At 41.8% G+C, this 22,017-nt stretch overlaps 1 protein-coding gene across 1 annotated transcript in view; it reads right to left on the bottom strand.

Annotated features, from left to right (window-relative positions):
* Positions 1-1,128: 1,128 nt before the first annotated feature.
* The window catches only part of LOC104253437 (cytosolic phospholipase A2 epsilon), a 43,737-nt gene continuing 22,848 nt past the window's right edge, over positions 1,129-22,017 (bottom strand). The window contains exons 5-22 of the mRNA XM_059819921.1: positions 21,320-21,456; positions 20,380-20,508; positions 19,665-19,705; positions 19,051-19,093; positions 18,564-18,627; positions 17,461-17,630; positions 17,241-17,336; positions 16,435-16,472; positions 15,079-15,214; positions 13,451-13,587; positions 12,925-13,150; positions 11,403-11,517; positions 10,828-10,965; positions 8,952-9,059; positions 7,659-7,847; positions 6,569-6,735; positions 5,656-5,842; positions 1,129-1,439 (exon numbers count right to left, since the gene is read on the bottom strand). Of these exons, the coding sequence (XP_059675904.1) occupies positions 1,129-1,439; positions 5,656-5,842; positions 6,569-6,735; positions 7,659-7,847; positions 8,952-9,059; positions 10,828-10,965; positions 11,403-11,517; positions 12,925-13,150; positions 13,451-13,587; positions 15,079-15,214; positions 16,435-16,472; positions 17,241-17,336; positions 17,461-17,630; positions 18,564-18,627; positions 19,051-19,093; positions 19,665-19,705; positions 20,380-20,508; positions 21,320-21,456 (2,432 nt within the window). The remainder of the gene's footprint in view (positions 1,440-5,655; positions 5,843-6,568; positions 6,736-7,658; positions 7,848-8,951; positions 9,060-10,827; positions 10,966-11,402; positions 11,518-12,924; positions 13,151-13,450; positions 13,588-15,078; positions 15,215-16,434; positions 16,473-17,240; positions 17,337-17,460; positions 17,631-18,563; positions 18,628-19,050; positions 19,094-19,664; positions 19,706-20,379; positions 20,509-21,319; positions 21,457-22,017) is intronic.

The raw sequence follows: 22,017 nt of genomic DNA, 5'->3' as shown, positions 1-22,017 counted from the left end.
AAGATACTACAGCAGAACTGAGGAGCAGGGAAGCCTGTAGGAAATATGCGCTTGTAGATACAAGGTGTCTAATAAATAAATCAATAGCATTGAATAAAAGTTAATGTAGAAAAAGAATAAATAGAGAACTGGGATTCCATCTGTCAAAAAAACAGATGGCTTGCTTCAAGGGAACCATGGTAACGTGATGACCAAAGCATCAGAAAGTTCAGAGTTTATGTTCTGTTAACTTCAGTTGCAATACTCTACAGCAAGTTAAAAAATCGCATTTGGGTGAGTGATATTAGGTATGCAATTTTAGATCTGCTTTGTGTTTCTTGTGTCTTTTCAGATGCAATATTCTCAAAAATTAAAAGCTTTAAACCTTTGGTATATACCAATTACATTTAAATCCATCTTAATAAAATAAATTAGCATGAGTCAATTCTTGTAGAGGTGGGTCTTAAATGTAATCCTAAACTCAAGTGGTCCCAGGATCCTGGGGAAGTTCACATCTAGGTCTGGAGCAGGCACAATCTCTTCTTCAATTATTTTTCAGCAGCTGTGAAATAGGTCTGCATGTTGTCTTTAATTGTCTTGCTAGTAGAGGAAGAAGCACCTAAAAGAAATGGCTTTAGCATGTGTTTGCTGTGAAAAACATTTATTTGCTGCAACTCCGGCTCCAAAAAAGTGTTCTATTATACAAAGTTTAATACTTATTTACATTCACATAAAGACTCCTTAGTTCACAAATGGGCTTCTTGGTTTTGTTTTAGAGACAATGGATTTTGTTCTCTGCTGCATTTCTGGACTGATAATCCTCTCTTTTTATAGCACAGGTAGAGCACAAACACGGTCAGTGTAAACTTCCTCACATTTCCTTGTCCATGCATCTCAGCCTTGGCCTGAGAGGTCACTTCTGCAAGCATGAGTAGAGCACAGCCTCACCTAGCCACACTCCTGAGGCTGTCAACGAGGGAAGTACATTAATTCATTAAGGAAGAGCTCTGGTTTTTGTGTTTGTTCCCTTCACCGACAGACAGGCTTTAGCATTTTCGATGTCAAAGTGCTATTCTTAGCATTCTTTGGCTTTTCTTCACTTCCGAATCAAATTCCCTTTTTTCTTCATTAAGAGGATTCATAGATACTTTATTTCATATTCCATAGTGCTGGGCAGTCAGCCAAATGCTGGGTTCCCTCTCTATCAGGCACACACATACCAACCCCACTGGGTGGTTTTTGCAGTGGTTCTTCTTTCTTATGCTGCTTTTTCCGCTCCACAGCAGTACGCAAGGCCTGAAGAATCAAGTCTTTATTGTTCTGGATGTTGTAGTAGCTTAGGTTCACCAGTTTGTCAAAATCTTCCTCTGAATAACTCAGATTGTTTATGTAATATGGACCACAGGTATTGGCAACATCAACATCACCCTCTGCCATCTCTGAGGGAGTACGTTTCACACCTAAGGGACAAACAATGACTCGGTTAATTAGCAAAAAGTGATTAGGGTCTGGGTGTTTCTCAGAAATGCACACGCAGTGGATCACAACCCAAAATTTTCCTTCACAGGCGTTTTATTGCTGGGATATTTGGCTGGCGGGGGGTGGGGTGGAGAAGCTGGTGGTGGTGAGGTGAGTAGGGGTTCTGCTGGGTACTCTTAGAAATGCTAAAACAAGTAGAGCAGCTCCTCTTTTGAGCACAGGAGGGTAAGACTCTTCTTACCCTCCTCTTCTAGCTCTGGGGTGAGGCATCAGCACGGTCCCCAAGTCCCCCTCAGTGCCAATGCTCTCCCAGCCCCAGCCCCCACCTTGCTGCTGTCTCCCAGCTATCGCAGCACCCTACACTTCTAGCCAAGGTGCAAGTAAATGGCAACTACTCTTTTTCTCTTTCCTCCCCTTCTCCCAAAGCAGACAACTACAGCAAGGACATCATGACAGCATGGTTTCATTCAGGGTGATGGGCCTGAAGCCACTGCCACTTTCTGTGCCTTCCGTCTTTGACTCTACATCGTTTTATTTTCCTCACTACTATGCTTTCATGCCTTCAGAAGTAGGCTGCTGAAAATCCATGTATTTCAGTGATTCAAGCTTTGCAAAAGCACACCTGCCTTCTCAGCGACCTGACAGATATTCTTTCACCCAGCACAACCCAGCACATCCCCTAGCACAATCTGCTACATCAACTCTTGGGTCCTACTGGAAAGAATTATCAAAAAATACAGAAAACAAACCTAAAAAACTAGATTCCATCATCTAAACTGAAAGACTTCACAGAGCAATAATCTGGACATACCCCAGAAGCAGATGGCACAAATATTTTCTGTAATTTCCTTGAGCTACCTACAACTATAAAAAACTACAGGTTTTATGTAACCTCAACAGTGAGAGTGAAACTGATATTCCCTGAATCACTAAGATTTGGCAGGGATACTGAAAGAAATTCTCATGCCTGTTTTGTCATCCCAGGATAATCAACATATGCATCACAGATCCAGGCAAAATAATTAGGCAGGTAGTCCCACAAGTGTCATCTCTGGAAATATTACATCCATCATATCTTATGATCTGAAGTAAAATTAAATTAACTTATTAATTTTAATTCATTGGACAGTAGAAACCGGATCCAAAGCTAATGCAGAAGTTTATTCGCAGGCTATCACAGAGAAAATATTCATAGGGACCTCCACAGTATGTTGCTGGTACAGGGAGAAAAATACCCATGGGAATTGCAAACCTCAACAAATTCATGCATGCAGAAGATGTAAAACACAGCTCCTTACTTGTTTTTCTAGGAGCTTCATAAGTCACCTGTGATTCAAAATAATAGCTGATCTCAGCTTGGACCTGGCCATCTGCTTCAGACAGTGACACCATGAGTGTTTTTGATTTAGTTGCTGTTTTGGACACACCATCACTTACTGAGTTGGTGGAAAAACATCTGTACACTAAACTCAGTAGATGGAACACGCACCCTCTGAGCTGAGGGTGTGTTTAAGTGATATGCTCAACACACAGTAGGCAAACTTGCCCCTCCTGAACTCAGCAAAAGTGAGCACTCTCTGCCTGCACTCAGAGCGTAAGAAGCCCACTTAGCCATATTAGTTTTGGCTCTACTCTGCGCTGACGGGGTACAGCATGTGGGCAGGCTGAACGTCTATCTACCTGTTAGTACATAGAATAAACAGGTTCTTGGAAGGGAAAAGGTCAATTAATTTGGTTAGATTCTGCAGATTCCTGGCATTCAATATACGCCTTTGCTAAAGGACAGCTGAGGCTCCCACCCCTGGACCAGAGACCTGAAGATGTGGAGATCCACTGCTGTGCACTAGCCTGTATGCCTGACATGAAGGCTCACACATTTTGTTTCCTTCCCCATCATTCCGATGGATCCCTTGGTTTTCTAACAGCTGGCATGAGCGAAAGAGAGCAGTAACAACCCTGAAATGGGCACTAATGGTAGATAATACTGTCAGGGATAGGTAACACAGGTTAACACAGGCAGGAATTCTAATGCTTGATCCCCCCTCATCACAGATAAGAGGGCATCAGAGACAGGAGAATTTTCCCATCAGCCTCCGGTGAGGCTATCGCATTGGCAGGATGTCCTTACCGCAGCAGAAAATCCACTTCCACAGTCACAGATACCTGCACCACCTGTACCAAAGCAGGGCAGTAGGCTCCGTGAAAAGTCAGCACCTCTCTTACTGTCAGGACCACACGCATTTGGGGGATCTTCTCTAACAACATTGATCTAACAACATTGATCAAAGGGTTCTGATTTTCCTGGATGGGTCTTTCCAAGTCTGATAGATGTACTCCTCCTGGCTTTGCAGAGAGAGTTATAAGCAACTGGTACTGCTTGAGTGAAGCAGTCTAAGCCACCTCACACAAAGGATTTCCCCTTTCTCCTGCAGTTGTGGGATAGGCTGACCAGTGCAGGAGTAACTCACTTTGAATATGTCAGTTTTACTTATTTACTGCCCAGGCTTTAAATTCCTTTTGCTGAACAAGCTAATGCATGAGCTGGCTATGGAAAAACTTCCCATTCATGTAATTGAACTAATACTTCAGGTGCTGTACAATCTAGATCTGGGATAGAGCATGGTGCTGAAGTGCTATAAATTAAGCTGATCTCTACCTGTCACTAACAAAGGGCAGACATCCATCCCCAGCCCTCAGGCCTTTCTGCAGCATCTGTCCTGCCACCGTGGAGGTCGGCTCTCAGCTGAGAGGTGGCAGCCCTCCCAAAAAACCGCATGGGCCAAGCCCTTCCCTGTCAGTTCAGCTGAGACTTCACCTATGGGGGTCCAACAAGGACACATTCCCTCTTTTTCTGTTTAGTCTCAGCTTGCAGCTACCAGCTGAACCGGTTGGGCAGGACAGGTTTGCCTCAATATGCAGATATCATGCAGGTCTTCGTATACATCTGCCACATAGCTAATAACCTCCCTTTTTAGATTCCCTGATAATTTATGTTGACACGGAGCATCTGTACATCATCTGATGTTCACCTGATAGTAGATAGCTGAGTTAGGAATAACATCCCTGGGTTCTGGAAATTATTGAGGGGGAGAGGGGAGGCAAACTCCCTCACAGAGCAGTACAGAAACTAATTCTCAGTTCCTGTTCCAGTTCTTTCTCCTGTTCTCCTTTCTCTAGTTCTTTCTACAAAGGGCAACTAGAAAACCCAACCTTTCAGTTATCTGATCTGTGTTAAGAGCTGGAGTAGAACAGTGTGTGTACCTGCATAAATACCCTTAGACTATTTGAATCCTGTTCAAAACCCCAGTTGCATACCTCAAATGTGCAATGAACTCAATCCAGAATATCTACAAAGCAGAAGTACTGTATGATTTTTTACAACTTGCTTTAAAAAAAAAAAGGAAAATAATTAATACAATTGGGACAGTAATTTCTGCATTTGTTTTGTTATTAAATTTAACGTACTGTATACAAGCCCAGAACTTTTGGTTTTCAGTATACTGTGGGGCTTTGAAGTGATTAAAAAATGAAGTGTTCTCATAGCATGAGTTAGGAATTTTATCATCTGAAGGAGTAACTGAGACTTTTGGCACCAACAGAGGTAGTATGGAGTCATGGGGTATGGTATCAGGACTTAGAAACCATCTGTTTTGAAGTGACCAACAATATTGCTATTGAAACTCTTCTTAAATTTCAAAGTAGGACTCACTGAAGTGAACAGAAGCTGTTGGCATGGCTTAGTGTTATATTTTCATCACTTTGCTAGTTCACACTTTTGTTTTCAAGGTTATCTGTTTAACTGTAAGCCTGGAAATTATTTTAAACAATGAAGTCCTTAGATTCCCCAGAGCGTTCTCTAACAGGAAAGGATGACAAGTATGACAGGAAATTACCCTGCTAACTTCTGCCACTGCAGATAAACAGAGTATACTTTTCATCAGTAAACTCTACAATCTACCTATGGAAAGCCCCAAAATAATCTGAAGTGGGGCATATGTGCCAAAGGCTGATCCCAGCTGCTGCTCTGTTGTCCAGGAAAATTTACCTATTTTAAGCTTCTTGATATGGTTCAGATGTAAGCAAAGGGAGTCCAAAATCTGTGTTTACAGGATGATCTGAAGAACAGATACTGCAAAGTCAAAAAGAGAAAGAAGGCAGCCACTGCCTCTGTTAATGTGAAGATAGCTGTAATCTTACCAGGTGCTTTGTAGTCCCTGAAGGTGTCATTTACTAGAGGGAAAAATACCACAATAGGCGTTTCTGGGCTCTCCTTGTCACCAACAATGTAGCATTCCTTCAGATGTGGGGTTTCGTGATCATCTGGCACCTTTGTAGGGAAAGGAATTCCCTGTTTTGCAAAGTATTTAGAGGCTTCTTTCAGGGGCTGGTTGCCACAATAGGAAAACAAAACAAAAGAAAACATCAGAACATGTGGGAAGCACTTGGACTGAATTTGACCAAAACCCAATTTCACTGGGAATGTTTGTGGGGTAAGGTCCTAGTTCTGACAGATTATGGCACGTACCCAACTTAGGTGTTGAAGACTGTATATGGAACCAAGATCTGGAAGGCCAGAGTTAAATGGGATGGACCTGGGTCCACATGCCTGTCTTTGAAAATCTACGTCCCACATTTGGGTATTAAAAATGCTGCCTTTAGAGGAACTTTCATTTCAAATGTATTTAAAGATCCTAAGTACAAACTGTGCTTGCATTTATTTGCATATCTGGCCTTGTGCATCAGACCCTTCTATTGTTACGATTGTATTGTCCTGAATGTACATTTTCCCATGCATAAGAATATGTATGATTGGGTTGAGAAGTCTTAGACAATTTTTAAATACATTTAACTTAATTCATTCAACATCTGACTACCTTCAAATCAGCTAAACCACATTTACACATAAAAATGGGCAGATTCAGTTTACTAAATGCTTACTTACTGTTAACACTTGTACTGTTCAATAAAGATGTGTGACCCTGGTAAACTGTTAGCTTATTTACACTTCCCAGATACTGGGGAAAAAAACGTTTCTGAGTAGAGGATCAGCTATTCTGGGAACTCAGTGATGAAACAGAGATGTCAGTAAAGAAAAATGTACGAGGCTCACCCCTGTCTGGGAACCTGAACTGTAGTTGAAATGCAAAATGACATCCACTTTCCTTTCCGGCCTCATAAGGGGTGGGTAACTGGTAGCAAAGGCAAATGCCGTATCAATCAGGATGAGGTAGTCTGTTGCTGCTGTCAAGTGGTTGGGCTGAGAGTCAAGCTCGCAGTCTAGAAAAGAAGCATTTTTTTTTCAGGGGTGGTGCTCAATATGAGAGTTGTGCTGAAGAAAGTCAATCGTTGACAAAAAGAGAATTCAGCTTTTCTTGGGTCTTAGTCCTACCTATATAGCTGATAACTGCAGTTCAGTCATTTCTCAGTTCCTCATCTGGCTTCCTCTTTTCAGTATTTACTCTGCAATTTCTTTGGCTTTCCTCTAATTAAGAGGGATTGAGTTGGGGCTCAGGAGAATAGAGTTAATTCCATCCCCTGGTTTTGTGTGTGACTCTGATCAGGTCGATTTTTCTTAATTTTTAATATGGAAAAAATTAAAAATGGCACCTCATTGTCTCAACAAACTAAAAATTAAAGATGTTTGGTGCCTTGCATGCTGTAAGAACAGGTACAGAGCTACTAAAGTACGCAGCCGAGGCAGGCATAACCCCTTGTGCAACATGGAAGACCTGGTACCAGCCTAAGCACTCATTCCCAAACTGTATAACTGGCAATACTGTTCCAAAGGTTGTATCTTGCTTATAAGTAGTACGGTAACATGAAACAGGGCTCCCTCACACATCCCTTGAGTACTGGCCAGGCAAGAGACAGCATATGATGACACCAGTGTCATGCCACAAGTGTGCAGGCTGGCTGGCTGTCACGTCAGCAGACATATGCTGGTTGACTAATCAGGGTCTTTCTCATCTGTCAGTTGCCAGTCTTCATGAAATTTTTAAGAACCTATTTTTGAAGCCTCTCCTGCTAGCTAGTTTCAGCTTTTGGCAACAAACAGCTTCGAATATCATTAGAGGACGGGAACAGAATGAAAAGGCAGTTGGCTTGATAATCTTTTAAGCATTGTTTCTTTTTCACAAGCATTGTTTCTTTTTTTAAGTATTCTTTAAAATACAACTAAAACCAGGGTGCTATTACCATACCTTTCCATTTGGAAAACTCGCTCTCTAGGTAGTTGTTGTTCATCTGGAGGCCCTTCAGGAAGTTATGGATTTCTGAAGCTGCTGGACGTAACATGGCAACATCTCGGAAAATGTCTGAAAAGCTGTCAGTGGGACAAACCACTCGAGTATCCAGCTCATTTGGTCTTGCAGGAAATAGGGTTTCATCATCTGCAGAAGAAAGGATAACAGTTCTTCTATGTGGTCTCATTGTTGAGGTTAATCTATGCAATTATAATTTGTTTTAACATGTTTGGCAAAACTTGGACTTCTTTCTCTTTTTATTTCCAGGATCTCTGCAAATGTCACAGTTTTTCAGCTCAGCTTTGAAAAAATCCATTTCTTCTTATCAGTCCACAGTGGCAAAGGCCTTGTTTGTACTGTAAATTAATCCATCTCATCTACTATAACTTCCTTTGCTTTTCTATGGTTCTATCCACTACAATATCCTGCACTTATCCTGTCTTCCTTTGCTACTCCATGTTCCAGTTTCTCTCTCAGCTAAACACATAAAAAAGCCACACAATCACAATCTCTCAGCCATACAAACATAATTAATGTTCCTTACATAATTAATGTTCCTTACTAGAAAATGCAAGCTCCTTAAGAACAAGAAACTACCCTCTACAAGTGCAAAAAAATAAAATAAAACACCCTTTTGGCTACATTTCTCTTTCTTCTTATCTTTTTTCTCTGCCGTACACCTGTCTTTTGTGTTTCTCCTTGAAATCCCACCCTGCAGATCTTTCTTAATTTGGTAGCGTGTTTTGCAAGTCTCATCCTTAGGACTAATTTGGAATGATTTGCAATAGTACTGAAGTTTGTGTCTGTGCTTTGCAGACTCCAGAGAGGCAGAGATGGTGATTGCTCTTGTTTCTGTGAAGCCTCATGCCATACTCCAACTTCCAAGAGAGGAACTTGAAGACTGTGGATCACTAGGGGAGGCCTCCAGCCTCTCCTAGTCTACAGGGATATTATTCTCCAGTTTTACCCTGATGCTCTGAAAATGGCTCATATGAGGGCCATTCTCTCTTTTTTTTCCTGTGACAGATGCTATGGATTCTTTTCTCACACAACTGAAATTATTGCCATACTGTAATACATGGTGTGAACTTCCTCCTGGTTTCCATGTGGATTACAGGAAGCCCTGAAGAGTGAATTCCAAAATGGCTTTGAAAAATTCAGTGAGAGAATAGCAGCACAGAGGGTAAAAGAAAGAAAAAGAAAGAAAGAAAAGAGACAATAAAATAACATAATGATATAAGAATAACCCACCTATGTCTGTAATTTTGTCTCGGGTCCATTTGTGCCAGAAGTCTTCTGAATGAACAGATATATACCAAGCATCCATAAGATTCAAGGAAAACACACTGCTCCAGATCCCTGTGGCATAGGATATATTTGACAGAAAGTAGACTGGTAAAGACCTGGAAGCATTTTCATTCACAATGACCTGCAGTACCTTCTGCATACTCCAGCAAACTTTATTCATTATAGTATCTCAGTGCACAAATACAAGGGAGTGTCTTTATGAATTGGTATATGAAACCATAATGTATACAAAGAATCTGATTTATTGGGATATATGAAGAGGACTGGTAGTATTTTCAGTATAGCTGCTGACACATTCATTTTTGTCATGTGGCAAATAAGATTTTGCCAAGTACATCTTAATATTTTCCACCTGTGCTCAACATTTCTTATTCCCTAGTTCTCAGCATTTGTAATTCTAAAGGTTTTATTTATTTCTAGCATGATCCTGTTACAGGTATGCAGTTATCATGCAGAACTGTCAACCACAAAACGTTCAAGATTCATACACCAGTATCCCTTAGAATGAGGAAGCCAACTTAGAAGTTTTGAAAATAGAAAGTGTAAATGTATGAGTCTTTTGATTTGCCTTCTGATTTTTGAGGGTTTAAGGCATATCTGGGTTACATTTTCAAGTTCCTCTAGTAACAGATGTAGCAAACTTGATGGCAGTCCAGACTGCCACCTACCTGCCATCATCTTTCGGGCTGAGAAAACACCCTTACGTGGTATGGTTAGATGTGCCGGCTGTGCAACGGTGCCTGCCTGAACCCTCCAAACCGCAGAACTAAACCTGGTGCTCTGGGGAGGAACCAAGCGATGGACAGAAGAGGCTACACCGGAGCAGCCTGGCGATCGCCTGACCCAGCAACGCCAGCCTGCAGTCAGAGGGGTGGGCTCCGCCATGCAGGAGAGAGCTGCAGGACCTATGGAGTCAGTCCCTGCTCTGTTCGGGGGGCTGGGGTGCAAAGGAATTTGCTGAAAACCTTTCAAATAACTGTGCCGCTGAAGTAAGTAACACTGCCTGAATGAAGGGACTCTGGGTCATTGGCAGGGAGCAGGGACACAAATGTCCCAGCATCGCTCTATAGAGGGGAAGAAGAAAGCGTGGAGGTGGGAGGTGTAGGAAGGGGGCTGGTGACACGCTGGCATTTCTGACCACAGAAGGGGAGACCTGGGGACCTTGTTTGACATTGCAGCCGGGGACGGGGAGATTCTGGCGGCTTCCTTACACCTCACCACTGTGAGCTGTGGTGAAATCTCACAGGCAAACAGTCGTTACTTCTCAAAAAAACACTGAAACTTCCTTTATGCAATTGGTAGAAGTAGGAAGAACAATGAGGCAAGAGATTGCTTTCGCAAAGAGAAAAGAAGATTTCCTTACTGCTTTTGCTGTTCTTATGCAAGAGGGAAAAAAGGTAAATATTATGACCTATTTGCACTCCGAAATGGAAGTGTTATCCTGGAGAGTGATCGGGGTTAGCTGCGGCAGGAACACTGTACATAAAAGGCTGCATTTCAGAGACTCAGGTTGCAGAAGAGACTGATAATTTAATTAGCGGCAATGTTACACAACTTTTGTTGCTGACGAAGACATAAGTATTGCGAAGGCCACATGTCAATAAGCGTAACCACATATGGAATCAAATAAATCTGTTCAGCTGAGTAAAATTGCAGAGAAAATAAAAAATCCTGCAGATAGTGACCTGTTATCAGTTCTAATATTTTACCATATACTGCTCCTGGCAGATAAAAAATACACCAACTGCTTCATTTCAGAAGAGGGGTTTGCGCAGGAGTGGATTATATTACATTACATTTCCACCGAGCAACAAATCACCTTCCAAAAAGCAGATTCTGGATTCTGGGATTTTCTTCATCAGGCGACCCATGAAGAACTCACTACCAAAATCTTCTGCACGAATGAAGGCGCCATATTTCGGGAATCCCACCTCGTAAGGGGTGAATTCCACCCATTCTGAAAGAAAAAGCACAAGACAGACTGATTACAGCAGCAGAGGCACAAATTAGTTGAATAAAATGTATGATACTGGCCAAGTTAAGGCAGACTTGTTTCTAACTAACACACTTTGCGAACAGACATTTATTCACTGTACATTTCACGGTGTTGAACATGAAGAGTGAATTGTCCTCTTACATCTCAGTTTCTGTACAAACTTTAGATTTCTAGAGGTAATTTAGCAGGTAATTTCGTGATAATGTCATCCACCATCCTGCTTTTTATCCTGAATACAGCTGAACATACTAAGACATTCAAAAATTTAACTATTAAAATTCTACTCTTGGGTGGATTGGCCCTTTAGCGGATTTGTGCATTGAACCGATTTCTTTACCTAGTCCTAAATTGACCCCTATTGGGATTAAATGTTAAATGCAATTCTGGAGTATTATTACCTCTAAAATCCTGGTCGCTGATTTTATCCTTCACATTGAGAGAGAGGTAGATGGGCAGGGGATTCTGACCCTGATTTAGTGCCTGCTGCTGATCTGTGAGCTTATGGGAGTCCTCCTGTTTTGGAGAAGGACAGTAGCTGAGGACAGTTAGATGACACAAAGAGCCTCCCACTTCATCTAAGCCTGGGCTCTGGCAACACGGTGTGTACCGGACTCCAACTAGGATGCTTCCCATCAGTTTAGTTCAGAGAGGTGCTATCATCCCTATCTCTGACCCTCCCCAGCCCCAGCACTTCAGCACACAAATAGTCCTCAGTTCATATGCTGAAAAAAATCTGAGATTTCAATGGTAGGAAGAAAATGTTGTTATTCACATTATTTATTTCAGGAAAATGTCTGGAAATATTTGAAAAGCACTCTTGGCATGAAATATTTCTTTCAGAAAGAGTAAGCCCTGCCCTGACTGCCCAGAAAATCATCTTTTCCTCAGGCCTGTGACAGAGCCAAGCCTCAGAGAGAGTTAATATTTGGTGAGCCTTGACCCTTACTGCCTCTGCTGCAGAGCATCTTGCACAGTCAGGCAGGGTGGAAGGGGCAGGACGGTTCAGGAGCTGTGCCAAGGCTTGAGAGGGTGCTGAGTTCAGAGCCTCCTCAAAGGAGAGCTGCAGGTGCTCCCCCTTGCTGGAGCAGCCCTTGGAGAGATGGCAGTGCCCTTGGGCTTCCCTCGGGTGGTGCTGGTCCAGGGGACAGGGCTGTGGCACTGCAGGGACACTCACAGCTCCCTGCTGAGCCACCCCCAGGGAGTCTCTCACACTGTGCTGTGCTCAGGCAGTAGAAATTTGGGGGTGTGTGGAGTTACTTGTATTACAGGGGGAACGTTGTCTCTTTCTTAAGTATAAATGGCCTATTTGGAAATACTCACAAATACTAAAATAGAGCCTGAACAGTGCTTTTTGGTGGAAATTTTACAGGGTGACGTAATCCCATTAACAACTCAGAGATACAGTCTTTGGGTTTGTTTTACGATGTTTCTTTGCCTTGTCACACTGTGCAGCTCTTTTAAAAGAACAACAGAATTTTCATTTAAATATTTACATGTGAATTAATTTTAAAGTTGTTCACACTATAGGTTTCCCATTATTTCTCTTTATTCCCACCCTTTCTGTACCATGTGTGATGTCAAGGTCTGCATAATAGAGCCAATGAACACAAAGAATAATACTGCCAAGGCACGTGCTTTAGGCATCTATCTGAAAAACAACCAAACAAGCAAAAAACCCCTTTTCTGTTTGGGTGGTCAAACACTGGCATATGTTGCCTGGAGAATTTGTAGAGTCTTCACCTGTGGAGATATTCAAAAGCCCGTAGTTCATGGCAGCCAACTCTAGCTGACCCTGCTTGAGCAGGGCTCTTGGACAAGATGACGTCCAGACATCCCTTCCAATCTCCACCATTTTTTGATTTACTGTCCTCTATAGTCACTAAATATGCAAACCTGAAAAGAAAGATGCTGCTATTGTACCTTTTCATGTAACATGGTTTCAATGATGAGTCCCCATAGATCCGTGAAACATATCTGATGTCCTTCCTCTTCCCTCTGGCACAACTCTGTCAAATAGTATTTCAGACGATCGGGGGCAAAACAAGTAAAGAACTTATTTTTGAGCACATGCTTTCGGGCATCATTGAGTGTTTCCTTAAGATCCTTCTGGGACCAGTCAGGATCTTCATACAAGTTTGACATGGTCCTAAAAAAAAAGAAAAGAAAAGAAACACAAGGAAAAACATGAGTTCTGAAGCAGAGCTTTGGGAAGTTATCATGCCTTGATTTACATGAAAAGCATATGTACGTGTGGTACCATCCACATGTTTAATGAGGACTGAATTAATTCCAAATGCTGGCAAAGACCCACCAAAGGAAACAAGAAAAAGCCACAGCAGAAAAAGAAAGTCCTTTCTTGATAGTAAAGGTGAGACGCCTCTTCAGATCACTTCTTGATATCACATATAGAAAATTCCTATGAAGACTTTGCTTATCTTGGTCTTACCATGTTGTGCCAGATAAACCAGTGATGTATGAGACACAGTCCAAGACATTCAGTTCCTGCACACTGAGGAGGTGGGCATACATGGCCGTCAGGGCTCTGGTTCCACCACCCGTTGTCATGATTGCCACCACAGGTACCTGTTCAATCCCAAAATACATGCATTTAGTGACATGGTCTGAGAAGGGAGAGCGACATCATTGATTAGAAAAGAGAAAGTTACAGCACTGATAAAGTAATAAAGATGCCGCATGCCATGAATCTGCAAGGAGAAGAAAAACCTGAATTAATGATGGGGCATAGAAGGAGTAAGAAAAACTTCGTGTTTCCTCTGCCAAGCAGCTGTGCATTAGGACATGAAATCCATCATCTCAGACATCACGTTTTCAGTGCTCTATTGCAAAACCAATAACACAGACCAGCAAAAAACTGGAGGGAATGGTACCTCCTGACATCTGAAACAGATTTCTATCAGATGAACTAGACCAGAAAACATAGGTGCTGTCTCACAGTTTCCATGTGAGTAGTAATAACCTCTGTGTTACTGAAGTTTGCTAAAGCTGATTTCTATATTTATTTCACAGGCCATACTGGATGTGTCATGACTGGTGGGTTTAAGAGCACAGACCAGTTCAGATCCCCTGAGACCAGAGGCTGGTGACACCATCCCCTTTCACAGTTGTTGGAGGGAAAGAGAAACCATACTCACTCCACCTACCACGTACATACATACAATACTAGGTATGCAAAGGAGCTGCAATTACTTCTTCCTGTGATGATACAGAAATCCAGGGTCTGGTAGTCTTAGAAGAAGGATTAATCCGTAAATATGAATTGGCTCCGTTAACGGTAAAGATAGCTACCATGCACTGGGGTGAATTACTGTCTTGTGGAGAGGGAGATTGTTCTGCAGGGAAGTATGGGTGCCTCTACATCTGAGGGGAAGGAAATGGCCCACGGCTTAGTGCTGGCATTTAAAGGCAAGGTCTTGGGTGTGAAAGGTCCAGCTGTGCAAAAAAAACTGCTGAGCTCAGTTTAGGGCAAAACGAGAAAAATATGTCATCTCTGCATCTGAGTTCAGGCTTCACACTGCAGTTGTGGGAGTATAATGAAAAATAGAAACCTGATTTTTCCCTACCTTGGACCCTCTGATATCATTCCCATTTGCCAAGCAAGCGCACGCTTTAGCTGCAGCAGATGATGAAGTCAGACTAGCAGAGTGCTGTGCTCACACAGTGGGAGCCTAAATGCCAGCACAAAAGGCACAACAAAATAAAGTCCAGTTTGAACCATGCGGGAAAGAAGTGCTGAATCAATGGTTTAGATCTGGCCGAGATGACTGTGAGGCGTAAAAGAAGCTTTGGCTTTGGTCCTGAGAGCACCTAGCCCTTCTTTGCCTTATTGTGCAGACTACTACTCAACACAAAACTAGATCCTGTAGCAACAGGGCTACAAGTTTTTATTAATATTTCCTATGAGTACTCATTTTTTCCCTAGAATAGAGAAAAAAAGTCAGTCGTAGCTTGCACATGAAACTTTACATTGTTTCCAGGAAAATGGGAATTGAACACAAATGCTACATTTTGACGCTCAGCTGTGGAGAAAGCAGAGAATAATTATGTCTCAGATACCTCATTGTCCTGCAAGTCCTCCTCCAGCTGGAGAATGTTCTTCAGAGCGGCTGCAACCACCTTCTTCCTCTTGCGAATGAAATCCTGTTCCTGGGCACACAGGTCAAACCCCAGGCGTACGTCTAGGTCTTCCTGGCTGGAACAGAAGATCAGGTATCTCACCTGACGTTTATAGTCTAATTCAGCATTTTAATTGCTTTTACTTCATAAACAGACATGACTTCACTATCAGGTCTATATAAAGCAAAGCAGGAAGAGATGGAATGTTTTAGTTTGTTCCTGGAGAACAACAGTACACTTTCCTTTGGACTGAGAGGGTTTCATTTTTTTCTCCTTGCCTAAGATGCCTGAAATTAAATATAGCTGCAAGTAACAGAATCATTCCCTTTCAGACATAAAGCCAAAAGCCTGCAGAGGGCAGTGGTTTAAAGGTGGCTTTTGAACGCACCATCAAAAGTTGCGCAAACTTCCACTGGTACCTGCGAATCGTGGACTGAAGTTGTGGACTTCCGTGTCGGGATGTTTTTTTTGTGTGGGGGTGTATATAGTCATTTATGGGTATTTATAAGCACTACAGTTGCAGTTTGGAAGCTGCTGTGAAAATCTTTCTTAGGTGTGGTAAGGAAGTTTTTAAATGACAGCTGTAAACGGTATGTCTGTCTCATAGCGTATTTACTGAGAATAAAGAGCACAACAGAAGATGCACCTGCGTTGTAAGGGAAGTGAACTTCCTGCATAATGTAACACATTTGTCTTATAAATTTTACTAAGGCCTTAATCGTATCTCAAAATACATGATGTGTTTCCTTGGTTTAGAACTAAGCAATCACTTGATCAGGTTAATTTGCATTTATCTCTTTGAATAGACATTAAAAAATAAATGCAGGTACATTTATTATTTCAATTTTTTCATATCCTAGAGTGACCAGGCACTCTGACTTTGGTCTTTTATTTTTTTTTTTTGACCTCAGGAAACAGAAAGGTTTCTTTCAATTAGTTTTAACATGCTGCTTTTATTGAAAATCTGCATTTGGCAATAATTTGTAGAGGTGTCAAAGAGTGTTTACAGTGGCCCTTAGCACATAAATTTGATTGCAGCAAAATATCCATAGAAAATTGGTATGTTCTTTACAAAACCTTTTCTTAACTCACCATATAGTCTCATTACATAAACTCATGGCTGCTGAAAAACTCTGCATTGTGTACTGAGTCCATTTTATTTTATAGTCTGAAATGAGGATGAGCCAGCGTTCAGGATGCAGGCAGTAACAAAGGGATTGGAACTTGATTGACAATTATCCAAATTCAAAGAACCGAAGGGAAAAACACAGAAGGAATATAAATGAGATATCTTACCATTTTTTCACCTTGAAGTGCAAATCAAAATTTCTGTGCTGAAAATTAAAAAGGTAAAATTATCAATATTGATATTTTGTTTAAAACAGTCCTTTTCCCCCACTGAGAATGAGGCATAGCTCTTTTGGGTCATCATTACATCTACAAAGCTCTGACCTTCATCAAACAGATTGGGAGATAGACTCTCCTCTCAGTGTTTCATTAGTACCCAGAGATGTGCATCACTTTAATAAATTAAGACTTTGATATTATCATCTATAGTCTGCATCTTCTCTCTTGTGAAACTCAGGTGTAGCTTGCACTGGTACTACTTAGCTACACAAATAAAAAGCAGAAGAGCTGCAGTGCTACACCTCACCTCCCTGGAAGGGTTCACCATTAAACATGGGTCTTGAAACTAAAGTCTCTCACACAGCAGTGTGAGATACCAGGGGAAGCCAAAGAGGCTGTGCACCCCGTAAGTGTGGCAGGGGTTTGCCTCCCGTGGCAGTGTGCCAGGCTGCATGCAGCCTCACCCCTCTGTCCTGGTGGCACCCAGTGACCTCCAGCCTGGCTAAGGACATGGACAACAGAAGGAGCATGAGCAAGAGCTTAGACATTTTTCTTCTTCTTCCTTCTCCCTTGGATGTCCCATTTTATTTTGCTCCAAATAATTTACCTTATTATGCATCGCCCTAGATTCAAGGGATGTTAGAAAACCACTGGCTCTGTATAAAGAGAAGTGGTCTTCAGTTTCTGCTTCTTGGGATCCAGCAACAAATTTTAAAAGCTTGCAAAAGGATTCCGCACAGCCAGCGGACGCTTACCTCGCCAACTACTTCCCGCTCGGAGGGGAGTGACTTCAGAGGGAGAGTCAGGGGGATGCCTCTGCTCCTTCTTGCTCCGCACGACACACAAGCACACTGAAAAGGAGCACGGAGCGCTTTTTGGTTAAGAGAGAAATGTGCTCCTCTTGCTGCCTACTCACACATAAAGGTCAGATCATAGGATTGTCTGTGTTGTCTACCACGTTCTGGGGTAACGTACAAAGGTGGGAAGCCTCCTCTTCTTTGTGAGCACAACATCCAGGGAGGGTTGCTTGTATTTGGCATAGTGGAAGAAAGTGGGATCTGGGAGAGGGGAGCGGGAGTCACAGCCCACTGAAACTCTCTGGGTTTCTTCAAAGGATCCTCTCACTGTAAATGTTAGCTCATTCTCTAAAGCAACGAGATAAAATGCACACAAAAAGTTACTTCTACGTGCAAAAAAGAGAGAAAGGGAAAAAAAGAAGCAAAAGGTAGCTTTGAACAAACTCCTCCTCTTCTTCCTTTGTATTTGGAAAGCTGTCTTCTGAAAGCTATGCAATACCCAAACCTTACAGGTGGTTGTATCTTTACAATGGGCTGACAAGAAGTCGGATGGGAGTGTGATGTGAATGGCACTGAATTTTTGGACTGCTGCATTTCTATTGCAGTTGCATCATGGCAGAGTGAATGCAACCAGGTACTTTGCATTGTAAATCATCCTCATCCCAGGCCAAATAATGAGCAAAAGAAGTTCTCAGTCCCCTAAAATAAGATCTGACTCTGCAGCAGATGACCCTATTTCTATGAAGAGGTCAGCTAATCCTGCCGGTGTGTGTTATGCATGCTCTGAGATTGCCTACCAGATCCAGCCCCTCAGGGGGTGTGGGCAGAGGAACGTCTAGATTCTGGATCTTGATCAGGGTCAGGAGCCAGCTGCTGAGCGGCTAACCCCTGCAAAAAATGAGGTGTTTCTGTGTGTATGCAGAAGTCGAACTGTCAGAGATCCCGAGGAAGGTCAAGGCCATGGACTATCACGCCTAAGGAAGTAAGCTTCTTCAGGGTTTAGCAGTACTATAGCAGAGGTTTTCAGGATCTCAGCTTGGGCTTTAGGTACCTTCTGTACAAGCATCTGATGTTGTTTCTAGTCTGGCACAAGGCGCCCCGTGAGGTCAGAACCCTGAACCTATACCTGTTGCAGAATGGGTGGCGTTCCCTACTGCAAAGCTTTTACGAATCGCCTTAGATGTGGTCAATTAAAGCCTTAGTATTTGGATGATGCAATTTCTAGGCATTGTTAGAGAGGGTAAAAACACTAATATTCAGTTAAAGAATTAATAAGCTTACCTGAAAAATGCTTCTTTTTCATCCTGCTGTCCAAGTGAACTTCCAAGCAGGCTACTTCACGACACTAGAATAGATGTGATGTAGACAGAGAATTAGATTACTCATCCAGCCATCTCACCACCAGTGCTGGCAGATGTTGGAAGGGTCATTGTAGCAAGTGCGAATGCTTGAATGTAGGGGCCAACTGTGTTGGAGACTTCTGCCAGACCTAGTCAAAGTGAGAATTAACTTCATCATCACATAGGAAGATGGTGCTATGCTAAACACATTGTAATTTTCAATGAATGCAGACAAAAGAAGGGAAAATTATAGCAGTCTGAAGGCTCCTCTAAGATCACTTTGGCCTCCTCAAAGATAAAGCTCCTAAGAGAAGAAGTATCACTAAAGAATGAAGACTTGCAATGTTTCCCTCACTGCCATCACAGTCAGCTAAGGTAAGGAATGATGTGGGAAAGAACAGAAGAGAGCAAAGCAAATAATATTTTACCACTATTGCCCCATTTGTGATGATGGTTTCTGGAGGACCCCGGCTAGAAAACAAGAACAAATAATATGTATTTTATAAACAATATAATCTGGATACTGTCCTGAACAGGACACATTTTTGTCTCTTAATTTTTTTTTATTTGCTCGTTTCTATTGGGTGTAGAGGTATGCTCCCTTTTCACTAGATGCCACATAACTACCTAGCAGAAATGATTAAATTGCAGTAAAGCATCTGGAAAGTGCTTGTAACAGCCTTAATAGCACAGGTATATCACAGATTGGGTAGCAACATCCTCCTCAGCCATGAGCCGCCCAGAGAATCCCCTCCAGAAAATCTATAGACTTATTGCACTGGGATTTACCAGCCCCAGAAAACCAGCTCTGAACTGTGTAAGTAATATAAAAATTTTAAGAGAAAGTCACAGAATTAAAAATTCTGAACTCATTCTCTACATGACGGCATTTTCCTTTCTTACAATGGTTTGCTGAGGTACACATTAAGTTTGGAAAAAGGGTGAATGTGGCTATTACAATGATACTGGGTGTTCAGAAGGTTTCCCTGCACTGATGCACCACTCCAAGCTGCTGCTCCTGTAATAATGGGGTTTTACTCACATGGTCTCCAATACAAACTCAACTTCCAGCTCCTCCCTCCTCTGAAAATGAAAGAGAAAAAAAATGAAGCAGTCTCAGTTAGCATGTGCAGAGGTTTGCAAAGTGACCTTCATTTTTGCAAGCACAGTTTCCTTTATGCTTTAATAAGGAAAAATATTCTGTTTCGCACTTGCTATTGTCAGCATTAGAGGACAGAAGCAGCTTTTTCTTCCTCGAGGAAAAGAAGATCTCAGTTGTACTAGCAGAACAAAGGGTGTTTGGTCCTTACATGTGTCCCTAGTAAACCTTTATTTTTCACACTTTCTTCCCTGCCAGCTTCCATGTGCTGAACACGATGTGCTAAGACTTAGTGTTCAGTGAAGTATAGTGTAAACAGGCCGTTTCCCTGTCCTTGTATTGTTTTTCTTTTTATAATCTTTGTGAGGATTAGATAAACTCTGTCATTTGCCGTCAGATTATTATAAGTGCAAAGCTTCCCTAAAATTGCATCTGCTCCGGGTCTTGGGAATCTGGCCATAATCTGTGCCAGAGGACCCCGACAGGAATTTGATAAGGCTGTCATGGGTGTGCAGTTTCCAAGATATTAATAAATTTTGTTACATTTTTACTACCAAGCTGGTCCTGGTGGTAAATGACGGAAGAGGCAGCACACTTCTTTAATCAGAGGGAAGAGAATGAACGTCAAGATGTACTAAATGTCTGACTGATCTCTTACCTGTGAATTTAGTGGGAATGCTGTAAACACTCTTTCCCCAAGGGGAATTTTAGCTACATCAAAAAGCACAATTGCATGGTTATCATCATGAATGATGTCATCATCAGAAACAGTAATTTCCAGAATATTCTGAGAAAAGAAATGAAAAATGTCCAATTCGTTAGCGTATACTCAAGAAGGATGACATTCTGCAGCTCTTCCAGGTTCAGTGCCTGCTTTACAGAGAGGAAATAGATAAGTATTGATGACAAAGTGTCACAAGGAAGAGTAAGAAAATGAATGTAATGTCCTCTGTAAGAAACAGCTTCTAGTCTTGTCAATTAAGGCCGAACTGAGATTTCTCTTGGGTCACCTTTTATGCTTTTAAGTAGCTCTCACCAAAAATGCAATCTTTTAGGAAGGTATATGGATAGCCAGAAGTCCTATATTACCCCATATTAACAGGGGCAATAGAAGTCACTTCATATCAATAACCACCTTTCTATGTCCTTGGGCTTTCCACTTTCAGCCACCTGCTCATAGGTATTTGAGTGTAGTGTAATTATCAGCAGCAAACTGAATAAATCTTAATCACACTAGAATTTAGCAGCTTCCTGTCATTGATATGCCATTATTTCATGTCCTTTCAGGGAAAGATGTGTTTTTCTGTTATAGTGTTGCTTTATATTTTTATTTCATTAGTTTCTCTGTGTTGTCACTGTCATTGGTTGTATCAGCCTTCTCCAAGGAGGTCAGACTCATATTATTGATATATAAATAACAACTATCTGTTAGGAGAGTAGTGGATTTCAGCAAAAGCCAAAATTGTTTTGCTCCAGCTTGCTAGGGGAATTTTAGGTAAACTCAGAAAGCCATTAGAAGACATGACATCCTGTTTTGGGCTAAACCAAAAGAAGCTGCATAGAGATGAGGTGAAGAAGAGAGTTTTTGGTTTGTGTACCTTGACTTGTCTCTGTATCCGGAAGTAGAAAGTTTCATTCCATACGGGATTTCTGCAGTTTTTGATGGTTTTGGTGTGGAATTTTTCATCTGAAGCAGTTGGCAACCAGAGGCTCACGTAGCAATCAGATTGGCTTACTATGGAAACATAAGCACAAAGTATCTGGCAGTGGAAGCACAACACAAGAAGTGGAGGCATTGAAATGCTCTGTAGCTCAAACATGGATGAGAGATGGCCAGTTCTTTCTTATATACATCAGCCAAACCAGGAAGATCACACGGATGGATAAAATGAATTTGTCATTCATCGCAACACTATGTTTAACAAGCAGCGTATTCAAACAACTATGCACGATCCTACACATTTGAAAAAAAATACAGTCCTAGCCAGTGGCTAGAACAATATGAATAGCCAGGAGTCTTATATTGCCCCTTATCAACATTGTCTCAGCTCTCTGCAAATTTGGCAGGAGGAGAAACTGCGACTGATGCAGCAGTGAGCCTCAGACCCAGAGAGACATTGGGCGTGAATTGTCTCTGTGGCACTTTAGCTTTATGAGAAATCTTAAAAGAATTAGGTTTGAGTCTGATTCAGATAATAAACATCTGGCATACCTGGTTATTAGCGCTTCACGATGGAAAATTAATTATTCCAGCTACCTAGAGCATTGTCTCCTTAGGTGGGGTAGGAAGGGAGAG

The sequence above is a fragment of the Gavia stellata genome, chromosome 7 (genome assembly GCF_030936135.1).
Source record: "Gavia stellata isolate bGavSte3 chromosome 7, bGavSte3.hap2, whole genome shotgun sequence".
In the NCBI taxonomy this organism is placed as follows: Eukaryota; Metazoa; Chordata; class Aves; order Gaviiformes; family Gaviidae; genus Gavia; species Gavia stellata.
The sequence above is the reverse complement of the archived record's forward strand: the minus strand, read 5'-3'. Positions and strand labels throughout refer to the sequence as shown.